The sequence below is a fragment of the Chiloscyllium punctatum genome, chromosome 33, assembly GCF_047496795.1.
Source record: "Chiloscyllium punctatum isolate Juve2018m chromosome 33, sChiPun1.3, whole genome shotgun sequence".
Classification (NCBI taxonomy): Eukaryota; Metazoa; Chordata; class Chondrichthyes; order Orectolobiformes; family Hemiscylliidae; genus Chiloscyllium; species Chiloscyllium punctatum.
The window spans coordinates 26,708,530-26,728,249 of record NC_092771.1 but is presented as its reverse complement, the minus strand read 5'-3'; the positions used below and the strand labels follow the sequence as shown (position 1 = coordinate 26,728,249).

The 19,720-nt window shown below is 41.3% G+C and overlaps 1 protein-coding gene across 3 annotated transcripts in view; it reads left to right on the top strand.

Moving 5' to 3' along the window:
- The window catches only part of man2c1 (mannosidase, alpha, class 2C, member 1), a 130,183-nt gene extending 114,170 nt beyond the window's left edge, over positions 1-16,013 (top strand). For all 3 annotated transcript variants that reach the window (XM_072553207.1, XM_072553208.1, XM_072553209.1), the window contains 4 exons: positions 7,568-7,647; positions 10,188-10,339; positions 10,719-10,822; positions 14,669-16,013. In XM_072553207.1, the coding sequence (XP_072409308.1) occupies positions 7,568-7,647; positions 10,188-10,339; positions 10,719-10,822; positions 14,669-14,780 (448 nt within the window). In that variant the 3' untranslated portion in view covers positions 14,781-16,013. The remainder of the gene's footprint in view (positions 1-7,567; positions 7,648-10,187; positions 10,340-10,718; positions 10,823-14,668) is intronic.
- The last annotated feature ends 3,707 nt before the right edge of the window (positions 16,014-19,720 follow it).

Genomic DNA, 19,720 nt, shown 5'->3' with positions numbered 1-19,720 from the left:
GGGCAGCCCGGTGGCACAGTGGTTAGCACTGTTGCCTCACAGCGCCAGAGACCCAGGTTCAATTCCCACCTCAGGCGACTGACTGTGTGGAGTTTGCACGTTCTCCCCGTGTCTGCGTGGGTTTGCTCCGGTTTCCTCCCACCATCCAAAAAATGTGCAGGTTAGCCAAATTGGCCATGCTAAATTGCCCGTTGTGTTAGATGAAGGGGTAAATGTAGGGGAGTGGGTCTGGGTGGGTTACGCTTCGGCGGGTCGGTGTGGACTTGTTGGGCCAAAGGGCCTGTTTCCACACTGCAAGTAATCTAATCTAATCCTGGACTCATTGATTAACTGACATAGAGGAGGCAGTGTCAGTGGCTTGACAAATCAAAAGACTTTGCCAGTGACCAGTTGTACCTGGTTTGTTGGTATGTCAGAGAAAATGTGGACAAAGTTAAAATTTTACAACAACAGATTAAAGTATGATATTTTTTATATAGCTATTTTTATTGAAAATTTAACATGTTTTTACAAGTTTACAAATTTAAAAAAAGCTGAAAATGTGTTGCTGGAAAAGTGCAGCAGGTCAGGCAGCATCCAAAGAGCAGGAGAATCGAAGTTTCAGGCATGAACCCTTCTTCAAGAAATTGCCCGAAACATCGATTCTCCTGTTCCTTGGATGCTGCCTGACCTGCTGCGCTTTTCCAGCAACACATTTTCAGCTCTGATCTCCAGCATCTGTAGTCCTCACTTTTCCCCACAAATAAAAAAAAGTATAAACATTGATATACAATTAAATCTTAAATAAATAATAACCAAAATCTATCAAACAGAAAAAAAGAGATACCGAGAAAAAAAGACAAAACTCAACTAACAACTAATCTAACCTACAACTAACCAGAGTGTATGATTAAATTTCTTACATTATTCAAGAAAAAAAACAGACGGATAACACAGAAATTGAGTAGTAAAGTACATGCTCGGAATGTGTTAACATTAGATCGTAACAAAACCTGTATTCGTGCGGGATTCCTCTCCCAAGGGGCCCCGGTCCAGCCAGGTTCGCCATCTCAATTAAATAAAAGCCCTTGTTAGAATATCTGTATTTGTGTAATTCAAGAAGGGTTGCCATATTTTATGGAATATTTCAGTTTTTTGGTGCACCATGTTTGTAAGGAAGTCAAGGGAAATACATTCCATTATTAATCTGCCAATTTGAAAGTCCAGGAGGGCCCTCAGCCACCCAGTTTACCTAAATATTTTTCCTTGCACAGAAAGAATGGAAAATAATCTCTTCCCATGCACGTCCAGGGAGGGTAAGTTCGAGAAGCCCAAAAGGAGAGATACAGGGTCCACTCTAATTTCCATTCCCAAGATTTCTGTCAGAGCATTTGCTACTTTAGTCCAATATCTACGGATCTTATGACAGGTACATAAGCAACGTGCAAGAGTGCCCACCTCTATTTTACATTTGGGACACATTGGAGATGCTCCTGCCTTAAATTTGCTAATCGGTCCGGTGCTATATGGGCCCTATGAAGTATCTTTAATTGAATGGCCTGAATTCTGTTGCAGATGGAGATTTTTCTGGCATTTTCCCAAATGTCATTCCACTTTCTATAGAGATTTCCAGTCCCAAACCTGATCCCATGTTTTAAGCAGATTGTCCATATCTTCCGATACTTCATCGTGTAATAAATGATCAAGAGTGCTGATCGAAGGTACCCCCATTGGCCATAACTCTCTACGTTCTCTGTCTGATTTATAAAGACTACCTAATAGCATAGTCTTCTTCTGTATGTAATCTCGAATTTAGAAGTATCGAAAGAGATCACCATTAGGTAATCCAAATTTCTGATGCAGCTGTTCAAAAGACATCAGGGCCACTTCCTTAAACAGATCCCCTAAACAGAAGATACCCCTGGATCTCCAGAGTTTGAATGTGGCATCTGTAAGCCCCCACTATAGGAGTATAAGGGGATGTTTTATGTGAATTGCCTTCATTTTGCCGCATTATATTCCAAGCTTTAATTGTGTTTAGTATTATAGGGTTTTTAGATTGATCCGTAATGATTTTCCTCTTGTCTGAAAATAAAGGTTAATAAGTGGGCATTTTACTTGAGAAGCCTCAATGTCCAGCCAGATTGATTGCGGGTCAGACAAGACCCAATCAGCTATGTCACTTAATAGGGAACTTAACTGATATTTCCTAAAATCTGGGAAATCCAATCCTCCCCTTGCCTGTGGAAGCTGTAGCTTCTTCAGCTTAATGAGGGGCCGTGTACGATTCCAGATGAAGGAACCCAGCCAGCCCCACAATTTACGTAGTGCCAGCCTCGGCAGTATCACTGGAAGCATTCTCGTAGGGGATAGGAGATGGGGCAGGACATTCATTTTAATTAGTGCTATACTACCCAGCCAGGAAATTGGAAGGTCTCCCCATCGCTGGAGGTCCTGCCTCATCCTTTCCAGTAAATGCACAAAGTTAGCCTTGTATAACTGACCAAATACTGGGGTGATAAAAATGCCTAAATATAAGAAACCCTCTAGGGACCACCGAAAGGAAAAGTGGGATCCATCCGATAGGTGGGATATACTAGCCCATTGGCATAGCCTCCGATTTTGAAAAATTAATTTTATAGCCTGAAAATGCACTAAATGTATTAATAACTTGGATTAAGCGAGGCACGGACATCAGGGGAATACTGCGAAATAGGAGAACATCATCTGCATAAAGGGTAATTTTATGTTTACCTGTACCAATCCTCGGGGCTGTCATATTAAGGTCAGCCCGTATAGCTTCTGCTAGTGGCTCGATTATTAGCGTAAACAACAATGGTGAGAGAGGACATCCCTGACGGCAGCCCCTACCCACACTGAAGTTATTCCAGCCTAATCATTAGTAATTACAATTGCTTTGGGATCACTATACAATGTTGAGACCCATTTGGCAAACACCTTTTCAACGCCAAACCTTTCCAATGTGTAAAACAAATATGACCGCTCAACCTTGTTGAAAGCCTTTACTGTGTCTAATGAGACTATTACTCCTGGTATCTTTCCCTGATGGCAGGCTTGAATCACATTCAAAACCCTTCTAACATTATTGGATGATCTACAGCCCTTAATAAACCCCGTCTGATCCCCTTAATAAACCCCGTCTGATCCTCCTTTATGATGTATGGCAATACCCTTTCTAGTCTCAATGCTAGCGTTTTAGAAAGGATTTTAAAATCTACATTTAGCAAGGATATTGGTCTGTATGACGTACGATCTTCTGGATCCTTTCCTTTTTTAAGGATAAGAGAGATATTTGCCTCTTTCAGCGAAGGCGGGAGACAGCCCTGACTATATGACTAGTTATACATGTCCATAAGTGGACTAGCCAATATTCCTGTAAATTCTTTATAGAATTCAGCTTGAAAACCATCTGGGCCAGGCACCTTACCGCTCTGAAGTTGCCTGATTGCGTCAAGTATTTCTTGGCTTGTTAGGGGAGCATTCAGGACTGATATCTGTTCCAGAGTTTGGTCTGGGAAGGTCAAGTTTTTAAAAAAATGACTGCATCCTCCTAGTTCTGTCTTCGCAATCCTGCGATTTATATAAATCAGAATAAAATTTTCTAAAGATTGCATTAATCCTTTTATGATCATGAGTCAAAATACCCGTACTTTCCTCGATAGATGTGATAGTTTGAGGGCCCTTTTTTTTTCTTTGCGAGAAATGCTAAGTATCTACCAGGTTTATCGCCAAATTCATAGAACCTTTGTTTTGCAACTAATATTTCCCTCTTAGGCGTTTGGGTAAGCAAGGTGTTCAGAGCTGTCCTAAGGCCCGTAATCCTTTGTAATTTAATAATAGAAGGTCCGTCAGCATATGCTGTTTCAACTGTCGTTAAGCAAGGTTCGAGCAGACGCTGTTGTTCTCCCTTTAATTTTTTCTGGGTCGCTGACTATGAAATGATCAAACCTCGTGCATAAGCTTTGATGGTCTCCCACATCATCGATGGGTTGCTAGCCATACCTGAATTAATTTCTAAAAAAAGTTTTAAATTCTTGAGAGAAGTACTTTACAAATATACTATCTTTCATCAGGAAGGGGTCCATACACCAATGCCGGGGGGATGTCTCACTGTTCCTCGCCTTGGTTTCCATATATACAGCAGCGTGGTCGGAAATTGCTATACTGCCTATTTTACAGGATGATATGGAATTTTTGAAAATAGAGGGGGCAAAAAACATATCAATTCTCGTGTGACATTTATGTGGATTAGAGTTAAAAGAAAAATCTCTGCCCTGTGGATGAAGACATCTCCATCCATCTACTAATCCTAATTCTTTGTTCAGATCCACCAGTTGTCTAGATCTGGGAGATACTCCTGCAGTACTCTTCGGAATCCTACCTATTTCCGGATCCATAATACAATTAAAGTCTCCCCCTATAATTGTATGACGGGCACCGAGAGCCATCAGTTTGGAGAAGGCTTCCATTATAAATTTAAAAGGATGTGCCGGGGGACAGTACAGATTTAAGATCCCATATTCCTCTCCATTTATAAGGACTTTAATCAGAATATATTGTCCAGATTCATCTTTTATCTGATTTAGGATTTTGAAAGGGAAATTCTTCCGAATAAGAATAACAACTCCCCTACTTTTTGAGCTAAAAGAAGAAAAAAAGGCCTGATCAAATCCACCCTGTCGTAATTTCAAGTGTTCTTTATCCAATAAGTGTGTCTCCTGTAGGAAAGCTATATCAACCCTTTCTTTCTTGAGGTTTGATCATATTTTCTTCCTTTTTGACTGGTGAATTACTCCCCTTACATTCCAGGTGCACCATTTAATCGACTGATTAACCATAATCCATAACCATAACCATAGTCCAAGACCCTTGGGAGGGGAAACCCTATCCAGAACATCCCGAGCATAGGGCATATAAAATTCACAAAAATAAAGGCTCTTTAATACACTCACATCAATATAATAAAAAACTATTTCTAAATAAAAAAATATAAAACGTATTTAAACAGAGATTTTCCCCCTTGTTCCCAGGGGGCATCACTTCCTTTCCAAAAGCCCACCCTAACCTCTCCCAACCAGTGCCCCACCCTTGACCCAGGCATTCCACGATCGGATAAAGAAAATTCAAATATACTACAAAGCTAGAGTTAACAGTGAGTACCCTACCCCTCCCCACCCCTCCCCACCCCACCCACACCAACACCTGGATATATTTAGTAATGTTAATACCATGTATGAACATATATAACTATGAAATTACAGTCTCAACAAATAATAATACAACATAACAGGGGAAAACAGCCCCGCTCCTAAAGACTGAGATAAAATAGGATAAGGTAACCACCTCCCCCCACCTACGTTAACTAGACCCCCTGGACTATATATACAAAAAAAGGGGGAGAAAATCGCTAAGTGAAGAACAAATAAATAAACCCCTCTTCCCACCCCCTGGAGATAATATTAAACAGTAAGGTAATGAAAGGGAAAAAAAGGGGGTAGGGCAAAACAAAAAGGGGGTGGGGGGAGGGCAAAACAACATCATTCACCACTCGAATTAACTCTTACAATTTATCTAAGAGAGTCCAAAACTTCCTTGGCCTTCTCCGGCGATCCGAAGTTGTACACGGACTCTTCATGTCTAAAGCGTAGCGTCGCTGGGTAGCGTAAGGAATACTGGATGTTTCAGTCCCTTAAACGCTTCCTCACTTTGTCAAACGCCTTCCTCTTTTGGACCATAGCATCATCTTGGATTCTTTATAAATCATGGCTTGGGGATCTTTCCCAAGATTTCTGGAAGCTTCTAAGAGCATCTGCCTCTCCTTGTAGCTCTCGAGGTCGTCGATGTGATTCTCTAAGCTCCGGACTCGTTGTTCGAGAGTCCGGACCCGATCCACAGCCGATCCTGCTGTGGTCTCGGTGGTCACGGCCTTTAGTTCCGCCCCTCCCACTTGGCGCTCGAGTTCCTCAATGTCTCGGTCGTGCTTTTGTAGCCCGACCAAGAGTAAATTCCATCTGCTCCGGGACTCTTCGATGAAGGCGTCGATCTTTGCGTCAAGTTTGGAAATTATTTCCATGAGGCTCGCCACCGTAGGTAAGACCCCCGGGGAGGGCGGGGGAGGGGTTCCTGCCTGCTGAAAAGTGCGGGCTTCTTTCCCTTTAGTCATTTTTACAGGAGACTAGACTGTTTAAATTTAGTGCTGAAAAGTGTGTTGCTGGAAAAGCGCAGCAAGTCAGGCAGCATCCAAGGAGCAGGAGAATCGATGTTTCGGGCATAAGCCCTTCTTCAGGAATTCCTGATTCCTGAAGAAGGGCTTATGCCCGAAACATCGATTCTCCTTAGATGCTGCCTGACCTGCTGCGCTTTTCCAGCAACACATTTTTCAGCTCTGATCTCCAGCATCTGCAGTCCTCACTTTCTCCCTATTTAAATTTAGTAGAGAGCAATTAATTACATTCAGTAAAAACAATTTGAAGTGATTTGGTAAGTATGGTGAAGGCGGGTGGACCATTTTGCCCAAGTCTTGGGGGGGAGGAGCACTATAGACTCAGACTTGCTGGGTCGCCGCCATCTTGGATCTCCAAAGTATGATTTTTAACTTTGTCCACCCAAGTCCCAACACTGGCACCTCCGCATCAGAGAGAATGTGGGCACTGTGGTTTGTATCATTGATTGTTATGCCAAGCAGCTGAATGGCACCAGGAGCCACCACTACAGCACTAGACAACATTATCTATAAATAAATAAAAAGAATTGAAATAGGCGATTGTTAACCTAATCCATGGTTAAGATGGATGTTGAAAATTCTTTCACACTGTGATTCACACAATAAGTTTCTTCTGAAGTACTGCTCAAGGATTCAACAAGGTGAAGCATTATATAAAAGCAAATATTATGTGTCCTGTGTGGGGTGGTGGGTATATTCTCATTATCGGTGTGAGGTGATGCTCTTTATCTGCCCTGTGCCTGTACAGGCTAATGGCATCTGCTCTGAATCTGTTTGGAATGATGGTATCTGTTCTCTGTCTGTACAGTCTGATGGTATCCACTCTGTATCTGTATAGTTTGATGGATCTGTTTTGTATCTGTGCAGAGTGATGGAATCTGTTCTGTTTCTGCATAAGGTGATAGTATTTTCTCTATTTATATGGGGTTCTAGTTCTCTGTATTTGTCTGGGGTGACAGTATCTGCTCTGTGTCTTTACTGGATAAAGGTATCTGATCTGTGACTGTATGGGCTGATAGCATCTGCTCTGTTTCTGTATATGGTGATGTTATCTTCTCTGTATAACATGGTAGATCTGCTCTAGCTGAACTGGATGATGGTATCTCCTCTGTAATTGTACAGTGATGGAATCAGCATTGCATTTATAGAAGTTGTTTTAGACATCTGATGTCAGCAGAGGTGTGGGAAAGTAGATAGACGGCTTCAGATATCAAACCTAGATTCAGACACCACAAATGGTATGTTCGGTGTTTGAAATGTGTATGCTTCTGTAGTTAATTATTGAGAATGTCCAGTGACTTTCCAATCCACCAGCCGCCTTCATGATTTTGTCTTTATTTACAGCTTGCGAGCTCCCAAAGCACCAGATGCCACGGCTGATATGGACCATCATCAGTTCACTTATGCCATCATGCCCCATGCAGGTAAATAAGTTGATGTGGTCTCAGCTCTTTCACTGGTGAATATACAGATATTATTGCAGTATTTGCTGCCTGTATCTCTATTTTCACAGTAGAGCAGTGAGTTGCACAGAGTGCCATGCAAAAACTAGTTTTCTTGTGTCTGCTGATGATCCCCAGCTCTATCTTACTGCCATCTCTCTTAAGTCCTCCACTGTTGCTAAGTTATCGGATTGCTTACCCAGCGTTCAATACAGGATGAACAGAAATTGCTTCCACTTGAATATTGAGCAAAACACATTGAGAAGGCAAATAAAAGTGAATGAGCAGAAACCCTGGCAAATGGGGAAAAATGTAAGATTATGCATTTTGTGCCAATGGAGAAAGATACAGCAGAGAGGGATTTAGATGTCCTTGTACATGAAACACAAACTCAGCATCCGAGTTCGGTAGGTAACAGGAGGCAAATGGACTGTTGGTCTTTATTAGTGATTATTCATTGGAATTCAGAAGAAACATGAAGGTTCTTGGGGATTTGATGTGGTAGATTTGGACAGGTGGTTTCCCCTTGTGGCAGAGTCTAGCAGCAGAAGCTATACTCACAGAGTAAGAGATCACCTTTAGGAAAGAGATGAAGAGGATTTTTTTCTCAGAAGGTAGTGAATCTGAGGGACTCTTTATGACAAAGCGCTGTTGAGACAGGTTTGTAATCAGTAAGGGCAGCAAGGGTTATAGGGAAAAGGCAGCAAAGTGGAGTTGAGGATTATTATTGTCCATGATCATATTGAATGATGGAGCAGACGCAATAGGCTGAATACCTCAGTCTTATGGCCTCATAACCTTGATGTCATATTGACCTTGTAAAGAGTTTCCAATCACAAGTGTGTGCCCTAACTGAGATCACCTATTTCCAGTTTTGTAACATTGCTCTTCTCGGCTCAAACCTGCTGAAACCCATCATTTATGTCTAATTTACCCTTAGATGTGACTATTCCAATGTTAGTTGGTCTTCCATATTCTACTGTCTGTAACCTAGGACATCCAAAATTCTGTTGCCCAATTTACTAAATTGTGGCAAGTCTTAGCACCACTGACCTACATTGGCTTCTAGTCAAGCTTGTTTGTAAAATTCTCATTGTTGTTTTTAGAGCCCTTCATGATCTCCTCCTTCCTGTGTATGCAATTTCCTCCAACCCCATAACCCGCAAACTCTGTGCTTGATTCTAATTCTGGAATCTGATTTTAATTGCTGCGTCATTGGCAGACATAGTTCCCGTTGCCTAAGTCCCTGCACTCTGAAATTCTCTCTCTCACTTTCCTCGTTGAAACTGTCTGTAAAACCTTCCTGTTTGACCAAGCCTTTCATCATCTAATCTGTCATCTACTTGTATGGTCCTGTGTTATACTGTTTTGTGATGCTCTTGTAAACTGCCTTAGGGTGTTTTACTACCTCCAAATCATAAAATATCATGTCAAATTGTTATTACAATTTCTGACAGTCTTTTAAATATACACGCAAAGTGACATCTCCATTAAATTTCACACTTTCACATACTCAGTTTGCTCTTCTGTTGAGTTTACCTTTTGGGTTATATATATGGTTAGACTGGAGGGATGATATTGGCTTGGAATAGTTTGTTATCACTCGTTATAAATACAGTTGTTGGATTTTCTGTCCATCCCAACTCATTGTACACCCGTCCTGATACAGGCAGAGCGGAGAAATGGGTAAGTAAAAGCAAACTACCATGGGTTTGGGAGATCGGAAATAAAAACAGTAAGTGCTGGAGAAACTCAGCAGGGCTGGTCACATCTATAGAGAGAGAAACATTTTGACTCTGGTATGTAGGGTAATCACACTTTGGCAGTGCAGACACATATCATGTAACAGCACCTAAAACATTGTCCATGTAAGCAGCCTGTAAGATATACCAAGCTGTAGCTGATGGGTGGTAGACTGTACACTGGTCTGTACTGGGAGTATGTGAATCTGCCTGCTGATACCTAATGAAACTTAGCTGCCCCTGTAGTAGTGCAAACTACATTCTGGGGAACTGGATCTCTTGTGGCAAATGTGTTTACCAGGTCTTGTGTAGATGTAGGGCAAGAAGGGCTAGGGTACTGGCTCAGGGATGAGCTTGTGATATTGTGACACAGTATATGAAACTAGGAGAAAGCGAAGACTGCAGATGCTGGAGCCCAGAGTCGAGAGTGTGATGCTGGAAAAGCACAGCTGGTCATGCAGCATCCGAGGAGCAGGAGAGTCGATGTTTCAGGCATAAGCCATTTCCTAATGAAGGGCTTATGCCCAAAATGTCGGTTCTCTGCTCCTTGGATGCTGCCTGGCCTGCTGTGCTTTTTCAGCATCACACGCTTGACAGTATATGAAACTACAGAACATTTGTGCTTTTGTCGAAATCTGTGACCCTTTGCAAACATCAGTCCTGTACTGCCCAGGAGTTAATTATTTCTGACCCTGCATGACTGATTTGAGTTTTGGGGTGCCTGATGGTGATTTTGACCTGGCTGAGAACGTGGTGGTCTCTGTTTGCTTTCCTCAACAGGTTCTTTCCAAGAGGCCAATGTGATTCAGTTTGCTTACAACATTAACTACCCATTACATATTGTGCCTGCTGAACCCAGTGTCAGTGCTTCCAGTTTCTGGAGTGCTTTCTCGATTCAGTCTCCTGCTGTCGTTCTGGAAACTATTAAACAGGTAAATATTGGAAAAGGACTAGCTGATCATGTTTTTAAAAAAATAATTCAGTAATGACATTGTAGTGTACAATTTACTGTAAAATAATCTTCAAATGTGGCATTGATTCAAAACCAAAGTGTTTGTGTTTACTCCATCGCCCTAACAGCTGCTTTCAGCTTGTTAAGTGATTGTGGTTTGAGCAATAAATTTCACGAATTTTGTCAGTGTTACTATGTGGTGGTAACACACTTTGGGGGATTAAATAGATTTTTTTAACCTGGTAAGTGAGAAGATCTGTAGGTGAAATACAGTGGGCACACCCACACAATGGATGCTTTAACCCAGTGAGGGAAATGAATAGTTTGTACACTGAACCATGGATGTTTCTCCCCACTAGGCAGAAGACAGACAGAATGCTTTGGTAGCTCGGCTGTATGAGTCACATGGTAGCACCGTGGTCACATGGTTGCATACTTCACTGCCTGTTAAACAAGCAATCTGGTAAGTGGCTCTCCCAGTGCTCGTGAGTCTAGTGTGTGACTGTTGTACTTTCAAGATTTTGGTGCAGTCACCCATTAGAAACACAGGTAGTTATTCTATAACGCAATGGATACATTCTTGTGCAACACCATATGATAGAAAAATCGCACTTAGAAACAGCACTTAAAGTATTGGCAATGTAATCGTGTTATAGCCAACACACGTTTTAAAAGATCGCTATTTAGAAAGTGTCCCCAATTCGTCACTCATGTTACAGTGAATTCATGTTAACGAAGCACGTGTTATAGCACATACAGCAGGGAAGACAGGCCCTTCAGCCCAAACTGGTCCATGCTGACCAAAATGTCCATCCATGCTAATGCCATTTCCCTGCACTTGGCCCATATCCTTCTAAACCTTTCTTATCCTTGAATTTGTCCAAATGCCTTTTAAATGTTGTTAATGTACCTCGCCTCACCACTTCTGCTGGCTGCTCATTCCATATGTGTACCACTCTGAGTAAAAAGGTTGCCCCTCAGGTTTCCCTTTTATTCTTTCCCTCCTAACCTTAAACTGATTCCCTCTAGTCTTCAATTCCCCAATTTTGGGAAAAAGACTAAGTGCATTCACCCTATCCCTACCTCTCATGATCTTATATACTTCTATTAGATTCCCCCCCCACCCCACTTTCCCCCAACCCTTGAGTCCTGACAACATCCTCGTAAATTTCTTCTGCACTCTTTCCAGTTTAATAAGATCCTTCCTATAGCAAGGTGACCAGAAGTGAGTACAGTACTCCAAGTGCGGACTCACCAATGTCTTGTACAAATGCAACGTAACTTCCCAACGTCTATACTCAGTGCCTTGACTGATGAAGATCAGTGTGCCAGAAGCTTTCTTCACTGCCCTGTCTACCTGTGGACTCCACTTTCAGAGAACTGTCTGTCTGAACTTCAAGGTCTCTCTGTTCCACTACACTCATTAAGGCCCTAACATTCATCAAGGAGCTCCTCTGTTGATTTGACTTTCCAAAATGCAAGACCTCACACTTATCTATATTAAACTCCATTTGCCATTTCTCTGCCCACTTCCTGAGCTGATCATGGTCCTGCTGCAATTTCTGATAGCCTTCCTCACTGGGCATGATACTGCCTCTTTTAGTGTCATCAGCAATCTTACTAATCATGCCTTGTACATTCTCATCCAAATCATTGATATAGATAACAAACAGCAATGGGCCTAGCACCAACCCCTGAGGGACACCATTAATCACTGCAGCCCTTCTTGAATGAGGGTATAACATTTGCTACTCTCCAGTCTTCCCTTGAGTGGTTAAAAATGATGCAAAAATATCAGCCAGGGCCCCCGCAATTTCTTCTCTAGCCTCTTGCAGTGTTCTTGGATCTATCTGGATTTGTATATCTTCATATAATAAAGGACCTTTTGTGACCTCAGGACATTCCAAAGCAGTTTGCAGCCCCGGAAGCACATTCGGTTGAAGTGTTGTTGCTAATGTAACATGGGACATGTAGCAGCCAGTTTTGGCAAAACAAGCTCCCACCAACATGGCCACGGGTGAAGTGCTGGAACAGTGGAGGTTGGTTAATGGTGTGCCATTATTTAAGGAAGGCCTGCAAGGAAAAGCCAGCGCCCAAAGACTTATTATCCACCACTCACATTAGGATCATATGTTGGAGGAGATTCTGAGAGACAAGATCTACGTGCATTTGGAAAGGCAAGCATGACTTTGTGTGTGGGAAATTGTGTCTCACAAATTTGAGTTTTTTTGAGAAGGTAACCAAAAAGATAGATGAAGACAGAGCAGTAGGCGTTATGCACATGGACTTTAGCAAGCCCTTCAGCAGTGTTCCGCATGGTAGACTGATTAGTAAGGTTAGATCATATGGAGTCCAGAGAGAGCTTGCCAGTTAGATACAAAATTGGCTTGCTGGTAGGAGATAGAGGGTTGTTGTTCAGAGTGGATGTCTGTGACCAGTGGTGTGCCACAAGGATTAACGCTAGGTCCACTGCTTGTCATTTATTTTCTCATCCAAATTGTATATATAAGAAGCATGCTTAGTAAGTATGTGGATGACACCAAACTTGGCGGTATAATGAAAAAAATTATCTAAGAGTACAATGGGATCTTAATGAAATAGGCCAAAGAATGGCAGTTGGAGTTTAATACAGATAAATATGAGGTAATCAGGGTAAGACTTGCACAGTTAATGGTAGGACCCTGGGGAATGTTCTAGAACACAGAGACCTAGAGGGTCAGATGCAAACTTCATTGAAAGTGGTGTCACAGAGAGACAGGGTGGTGAAGAAGGTGTTTGGCACACTTGCCTTCACTGGTCAGAGAACTGAGTACAGGAGTCAGAATGTCATTTTATGGCTGTACAAGACCACATTTGGAGTACTGCGTGCAGTTCTGGTTGCCTTGCTATAGGAAGGATATATAGAGGCTGGATAGGTTGAGTTTTTTTTCCCTCCAAGAGTGTGACATTAGCAAGGTTTGTAAAATCATGAGGGGCATAAATAAGGTGTTTTCTCCAGGTAGGGGAATCCAAAACCAGAGGGCATAGATTTAAGATGAGGGAAAAAGATTTAAAAGGGATCTGAGGGGCAACACATAGAGGGAAACCTATTTGGAATGAGCTGCCAGAGGAAGTGGTAGAGGTGAGTACAATTAAACATTTAAAAGACATTTGGATTAGTACATGGATAGGAAAGGTTTAGCCGGATATGGGACTAGTTCAGTTTAGGACACCTGGTCAATGTGGAAGCTGGGCCAAAGGGTCTGTTTCTGTGCTGCATGACTCTACAACAGCAGGTTTTAGATTCTGAGTGGGTAAGAATCTCACGACATCACGTTATAGTCCAACAGGTTTATTTGGAAGCATTAGCTTTTGGAGCGCTGCTCCTTCATCAGATGATTGTGGAGTCTAAGATCGTAGGACACAGAATTTATAGCAAAAGTGATGTAACTGAAATTATACATCGAAAATGACCAGGATCGTTCGTTAAGTCTCTCATCTTTTAGAATGTGTAAATTTGTACTTGCAGAATGACATTTTAATTTGCTCAAAAACTACATGAATCCATGTAAATTTCTGTAAATCTTTTTTAGATTAGAATCAGTCTAAACATTGGGTCACAGACAGCCTCACACAGGGTACCTCACACCTTCAGTGCAATATCTGGGTCAACATGGCACCTATTGTTAAAGTTCACTTGAGAATGTAACTTAAAGAAAGTTCTGCAATTTACATATGAAAGAATTGAAACCAACATACCCATTCTAAAAGTTGAGAGACTTAACACATCAATCCAGGTCTTTTTTCAATATATATTTGCAGTTACATCACACTGTAAATTTTTGCTATAAATTCTGTGTCCTATGATCTTAGATTCCACAACCACCTGATGGAAGGAGCAGCGCTCCGAAAGCTAGTGCTTCCAATTAAACCTGTTGGATTATAACCTGGTGTTGTGTGATTTTTAACTTTATACACCCCAGTCCAACATTGGCAGCTCCAAATCATAAGAATAGAATGTGTTTGTTTTACTAAATGAATTTGTTTTGTTTTGACCATCTACCAGACTATAGGATATTCTAATCAAACAGTATGGTATATGCTACCTGCCATCCAGACTAAGCACGTGACTGCAACCAGTTCAGATTGATATAGTGAAAAAAAAGTTTGCAAATTCATAATTCTCACCTTTATTCTTGTGCAGGTTATGCAACTGACCCTGCATTTTAATTCCAAACCTGTCATTATTAATGAATATGCTGCTTACTCCATGGGCTCCCCTTGCTGTCTGATAACTGAAGACTGAATGGTTATTTCTGCTGTCTTGCAGGTGTGATCTCCTGGAACAACCCATGACAATCAAGCCTCTCTCCATCACGGACTTTCAGATCCAGCTTTCCTTCACTCCATTCCAGATCCGTTCCCTACTGCTCACCTTCTGAGCTGTCCTTGTCAAAACTGGGCCTCGTACATGATTGCTATTAATAAGTTTCTTTTTAAATTATCATTGAAATAGTTCCTAAATACAACACAATCAAGCATACTGAAGCAAATGAAGTGTGTTATTTAATGAAATTACCAACACAAAACACTACTGAATTAAAAGGTATTTCTTGATCATTCCTTACACTGTTTACACTAGAGTGCGAGTTGCTAGTTTTCACATATGACTGAAGGTAGAATGTTAGGGTCTCAGCAGCAGCAACAACAGATATTATACAGCAGTTTTGACATCGTAAATTGGATCAAGCTGCCGTAAAAAACTAGTGAGAGACGTGGAAGGGTGAACTTTATCATTCCCTTTCTAAATTTCTTCATCAAATACTGCTTAGAGTGTAGGGCCTGAAGGCAACGGCCACAGATGGAAGGTATTTGACATAAAACACCAGAATAATGAAGCACATCGGGCTGTGGAGCATTGTAGAAGGTTGCAGGGACAGGGAGAGACTTTAATAGCAAAATGGAAATGTTAAATTCATGGCCAGCAAGCCTGGGAGCGAGATATGACTGGGACTGATGAGAGTTAAAATATGGGAAGCCAAGTTTTATGTAAATTTACAGAGGGTATAAAATGGAACATTGGCCAGGGGCATGTTGCAAGAGTCCAGTCTGCGCTTAACAATCAATCAGTATGTGGATTTCAGCAGCAGTTGAGTGTTTGTTGCTGGAAAAGCACAGCAGGTCAGGCAGCATCCGAGGAGCAGGAAAATTGTCATTTTGGGCCGGAGCCCTTCATCGGGAATGATGAAGGGCTCTAGTCTGAGATGTCGATTCTCCTGTTCCTCAGATGCTGCCTGACCTGCTGAGCTTTTCCAACAACACACACTCGCCTCTGATCTCCAGCAGTTGCAGTCTTCACTGTCTCCTAAGATTTTAGCAGCAGACAGGCTGGGGTAGAGATGGGTGATAAGGCACAATCCATAAACTGTTCCTTTATTTTAGCTGTTGACCACATCTCAATGATCAGAGTAAACACATGGGAAATACTTTCTATTAGAAAACATTTGTACAATTCACCAGGCCGGGACAAAAGTCTGCCATTAGGAGACTTCCCTCCAGTTTGTTAAAACATACACATGGCAAACTGAATTCTAAAGATTTATTTAAAGTCAGTAAATATAAACCCTGTTCAGAATGATTAATGGAATAAACATTTTTTTTGTAATTATGCAAAATGAATGAGTAAATATAATCTTGATTTTTGGCAAAGTGTATAGAGAAGAATGCATCAGCAATCCCCACTCTCAAGGAGATGTCATGGTACACTTATTCTGCTCGAGATTTGTAATTTGCACTTGATTTACAAATATATTAGGGTACACTGATCAAATATGTCTCTACAGTGAGGAAAAACAAGTAATTTTAGCTTCCTAGTTGGAATATATTGAGTCACAGAACCTGTTTCACACAAGCTAGGGGAATATCAGAAGATAACTTAAAGCAGGAAAAAAAAGGTGAAAGAAAATTTGACGTGTTCCGAAAAACCCAACTTATTCCATGCAACAGACTGTGTTATCACTGAGATTAATCATGTCAATCCCAATCACTGACCATTTGCTGGAATTCACAAATTATTAAGTTGGGCAGTGTACTACATGAAGGAAAAGGCTTCTCTGCTTTAGGCCTAGGTAAAAGGAACAAATTTAATTGCTGGTACGTCATTTCCCTTATTTACATTGTATGGTTGCAGTACTAACTACACAAGCTAAGCGATATGGAAATCAATGCAGGAAAACAAGGTTTGACACAGCATAAATAAGGTTAACAGCAAAGGTCTTTTCCCAAGGTGGATGTGTTTAAAACCACAGGCTGTATTTTTAAGGACAGAGGAGAAAGATTTAGTAGGGATCTGTGGGGCAACTTTTTCACACACAAGGTGGTTTGTGTGTGGAATGAACTGCCAGAGGAAGTGGTGGATGCACTTACAACATTTATAAGACATTTGGATAGATGCATGAATAGGAAAGGTTTGGAGGGATAAGGGCCTAAGTCAGGCAGGTGGGATTAGTTTAGTTTGGGAAACCTGGTCAGTACAGATGAATTGGACCAAAGGGTCTGTTTCTGTGCTGTATGACTCTTTGGTCCATTCCTGACATTTCTTTCCTGAAGTAAATGTTGATTTGACTGGGGTTTTACAAACTAGTTATTACTTCTGCTAAATTGGAGAGATGGCAAACCACTTCATGTAGCCTGCATGTTAGTGGTGTACAATGCAGTGTTACAAAAACATTGCATGGTTGCCAATGTGGCAACACTGCAGTTGTTTCCATTTCATTGTACAGATTACTGCAAAGAAAACAAGCTGAAATCTCAAAGACTGCTATGAGCTGGCCAAGTTCCAGCAGGGGAGTTTCAAATCACTTTTTAAAAAGTCAAAGTAGAATGTAAAATAATTTTTATCCAGAGAGGCCACGATAGCTGCTAGACACTTTAAGGCCCAGATTTAGATAAGTACATACAAACACGTAGACTTGATGATGACATGATGTTTGGTTTTACTGCTACCATGACTAACTGCAGCAGTCATCGCTCCTTTACAAATGAAGTCGGGGCACATCTTCAGGCATTAAAGGATTTATGAAACAAGTTACTCAAAGCCACTGGAATAACTGGGCCAAGAACATCAGTGTATTTATGGTATTATGCTATCAAAATATATGTAAAATGGTCATTAATTTTTGACAAAATCCAAATGGAAAAGGCACATTTTTGGAATACACCATTTCTTTAAGGTAATGAAACATAACAGCCTCCTTGACAATACTCATATGTTCCACTTAATTGGCATAAATGAAAGCTCAGGAAACAACAGCATAAGAAGAATTATGGTTGTCAGAAATCCCAAGTGCCCTGTGTCATGGGTGATGGATGCCCCTAAACCACAGAGAGCGAACAGGAGCATAACAAAAACAGACAACTGTCCATCAACCACAGGCAAGTGATCGAAGTGATAGGGCATGAAGTAAAGCCAGAGATAACATTTATAAATAAGAAATTTGTGCATAAAAGATATACACACAAAACAAGCCAGATTGAGAAATCTAAAAAGCTGAAAGGATTAGTGGTTTAAACAGTGGGGGAACATTTACAGTACAAGCCAATTTGCCATAAAATGCAACAGGTTAAAGATTTACCCTCTCCAATTAATTACAAGTGCTTTAAGTTGACAAAATGCCTTGACGATAAACCAGTGTTACTCTGGCAGCCAGCTGTTGCAGGTTTGTTCAGTGGGTAAGTGATCAGAAAACTATTGGGGGCAGTTTTGTTACTAAAGGCAGGTTGTAGTGAATAGGTGCAATAGACCCTGATATGGGTCAATTTGGGTGGAAATAAGGAATGGCAAGTGAAAGTCATCACATTTGGGGGTTGGGGCTTTCCTCCAGATACTCAGATTTTCTCCCACAGTCCAAAGATGTGCAGGTTAGGTGAACTGGCTATGCTAAATTGCCCATAGTGTTGAGGGATGTGTAGACAAGGTGCATTAGTCAGGGGTAAATGTAGAGTAATAGGGGTGGGGAATGGGTCTGGGTGGGATACTCTTCAGGGGTCAGTGTGGACTTTTGGGCCAAAGGTCACGCTTCCACACGTAGGAATTCTATGATATAATAAAATGTGAAGTAGGATTGATAAGCAACCTCATATCAGCATCCTCAACTTAAATGTGGACAATTATACATATGAAGAAAGAGTTGCATAAAGCCAACTATGAAATTAGGGGAAGGTCAGTGGAAAAACAATGCAGACCTTTAAATGAAATGTTCATAATGGTCAGCAAAAAATATGGTCAAAAAGGATCTGATGAGAAGGATGAACCAGCTGTGGTTAACAAAAATGGATAAGGAGAGTAACCAATCAAAAACAAGTGCATACAAAATGATGGAAATCAGTGGTAGGCCAGAAGATTGGGAATTTATTTTTTTTTAGGAACCAGCAGTGAATAACTAAAAAGATACTAAACACTGATATTGATTAGGAAAGTAAATTGGCAAGAAATATGAAAATAAATTATGTTTCTACAAGTATATAAAACAACCAGCTAAAATGAATGTTGGACCCTTGGGGGATGGGACTGGGGAATAGATAGTGAGGGGAAAACAGGAAAATGGCAGTAATTTAAACTGATATTTGCACTGGTTTGAATGGTGGTGGACTCTTATAAACACCCCAATGCACTGACGGGAGGAAAGATTTTGTAGCAGCCTCGGTCACAAAGGGCAAAGTATTTCGAAACTAAGGGGATTGAAAGGAGGAGTGTTGCCAGAACCTAATGGCCTACAGGCACAGGTTTTAAAAGGATATAACTGTAGGGATTGGCTAAAATATTCTCCAACTCATTGGATTCCAGGAGGGGTTCCAGACTCTTGGAAAACTGCAAACGTAATGCTCCCACTCAAGAAGTGAAAGAACAGAAAGTAGTGCCAGTTAGACTGTTCAGAGTCAGAGATGTACAGCATGGAAACAGAGCCTTCAGTCGAACCTGTCTATGCCAACCAGACATCCCGACCCAATGTAGTCGCACCTGCCCACACCTGGCCCATATCCCTCCAAACCCTTCCTGTTCATATACCCATCCAGCTGCCTTTTGAATGTTGTAATTGTACCAGCCTCCACCACTTCCTCTGGCAGCCCATTCCACATGCACACCATCCTCTACATGAAAATGTTGCCCCAAGGTCTCTTATTTTCCCCCTCGCACCACCCCAGGGAAAAGAATCATCTATTTACCCTATCCATGCTCCTCATAATTTTGTAAACCTCTATAGGATCATCCCTCAGTCTCCAACACTCCAGGGAAAACAGTCACAGCCTATTGAACCTCTCCTTAAAGCTCAAATCGTCCAACTCTGGTAACATCCTTGTAAACCTTTTCTGAATCCTTTCA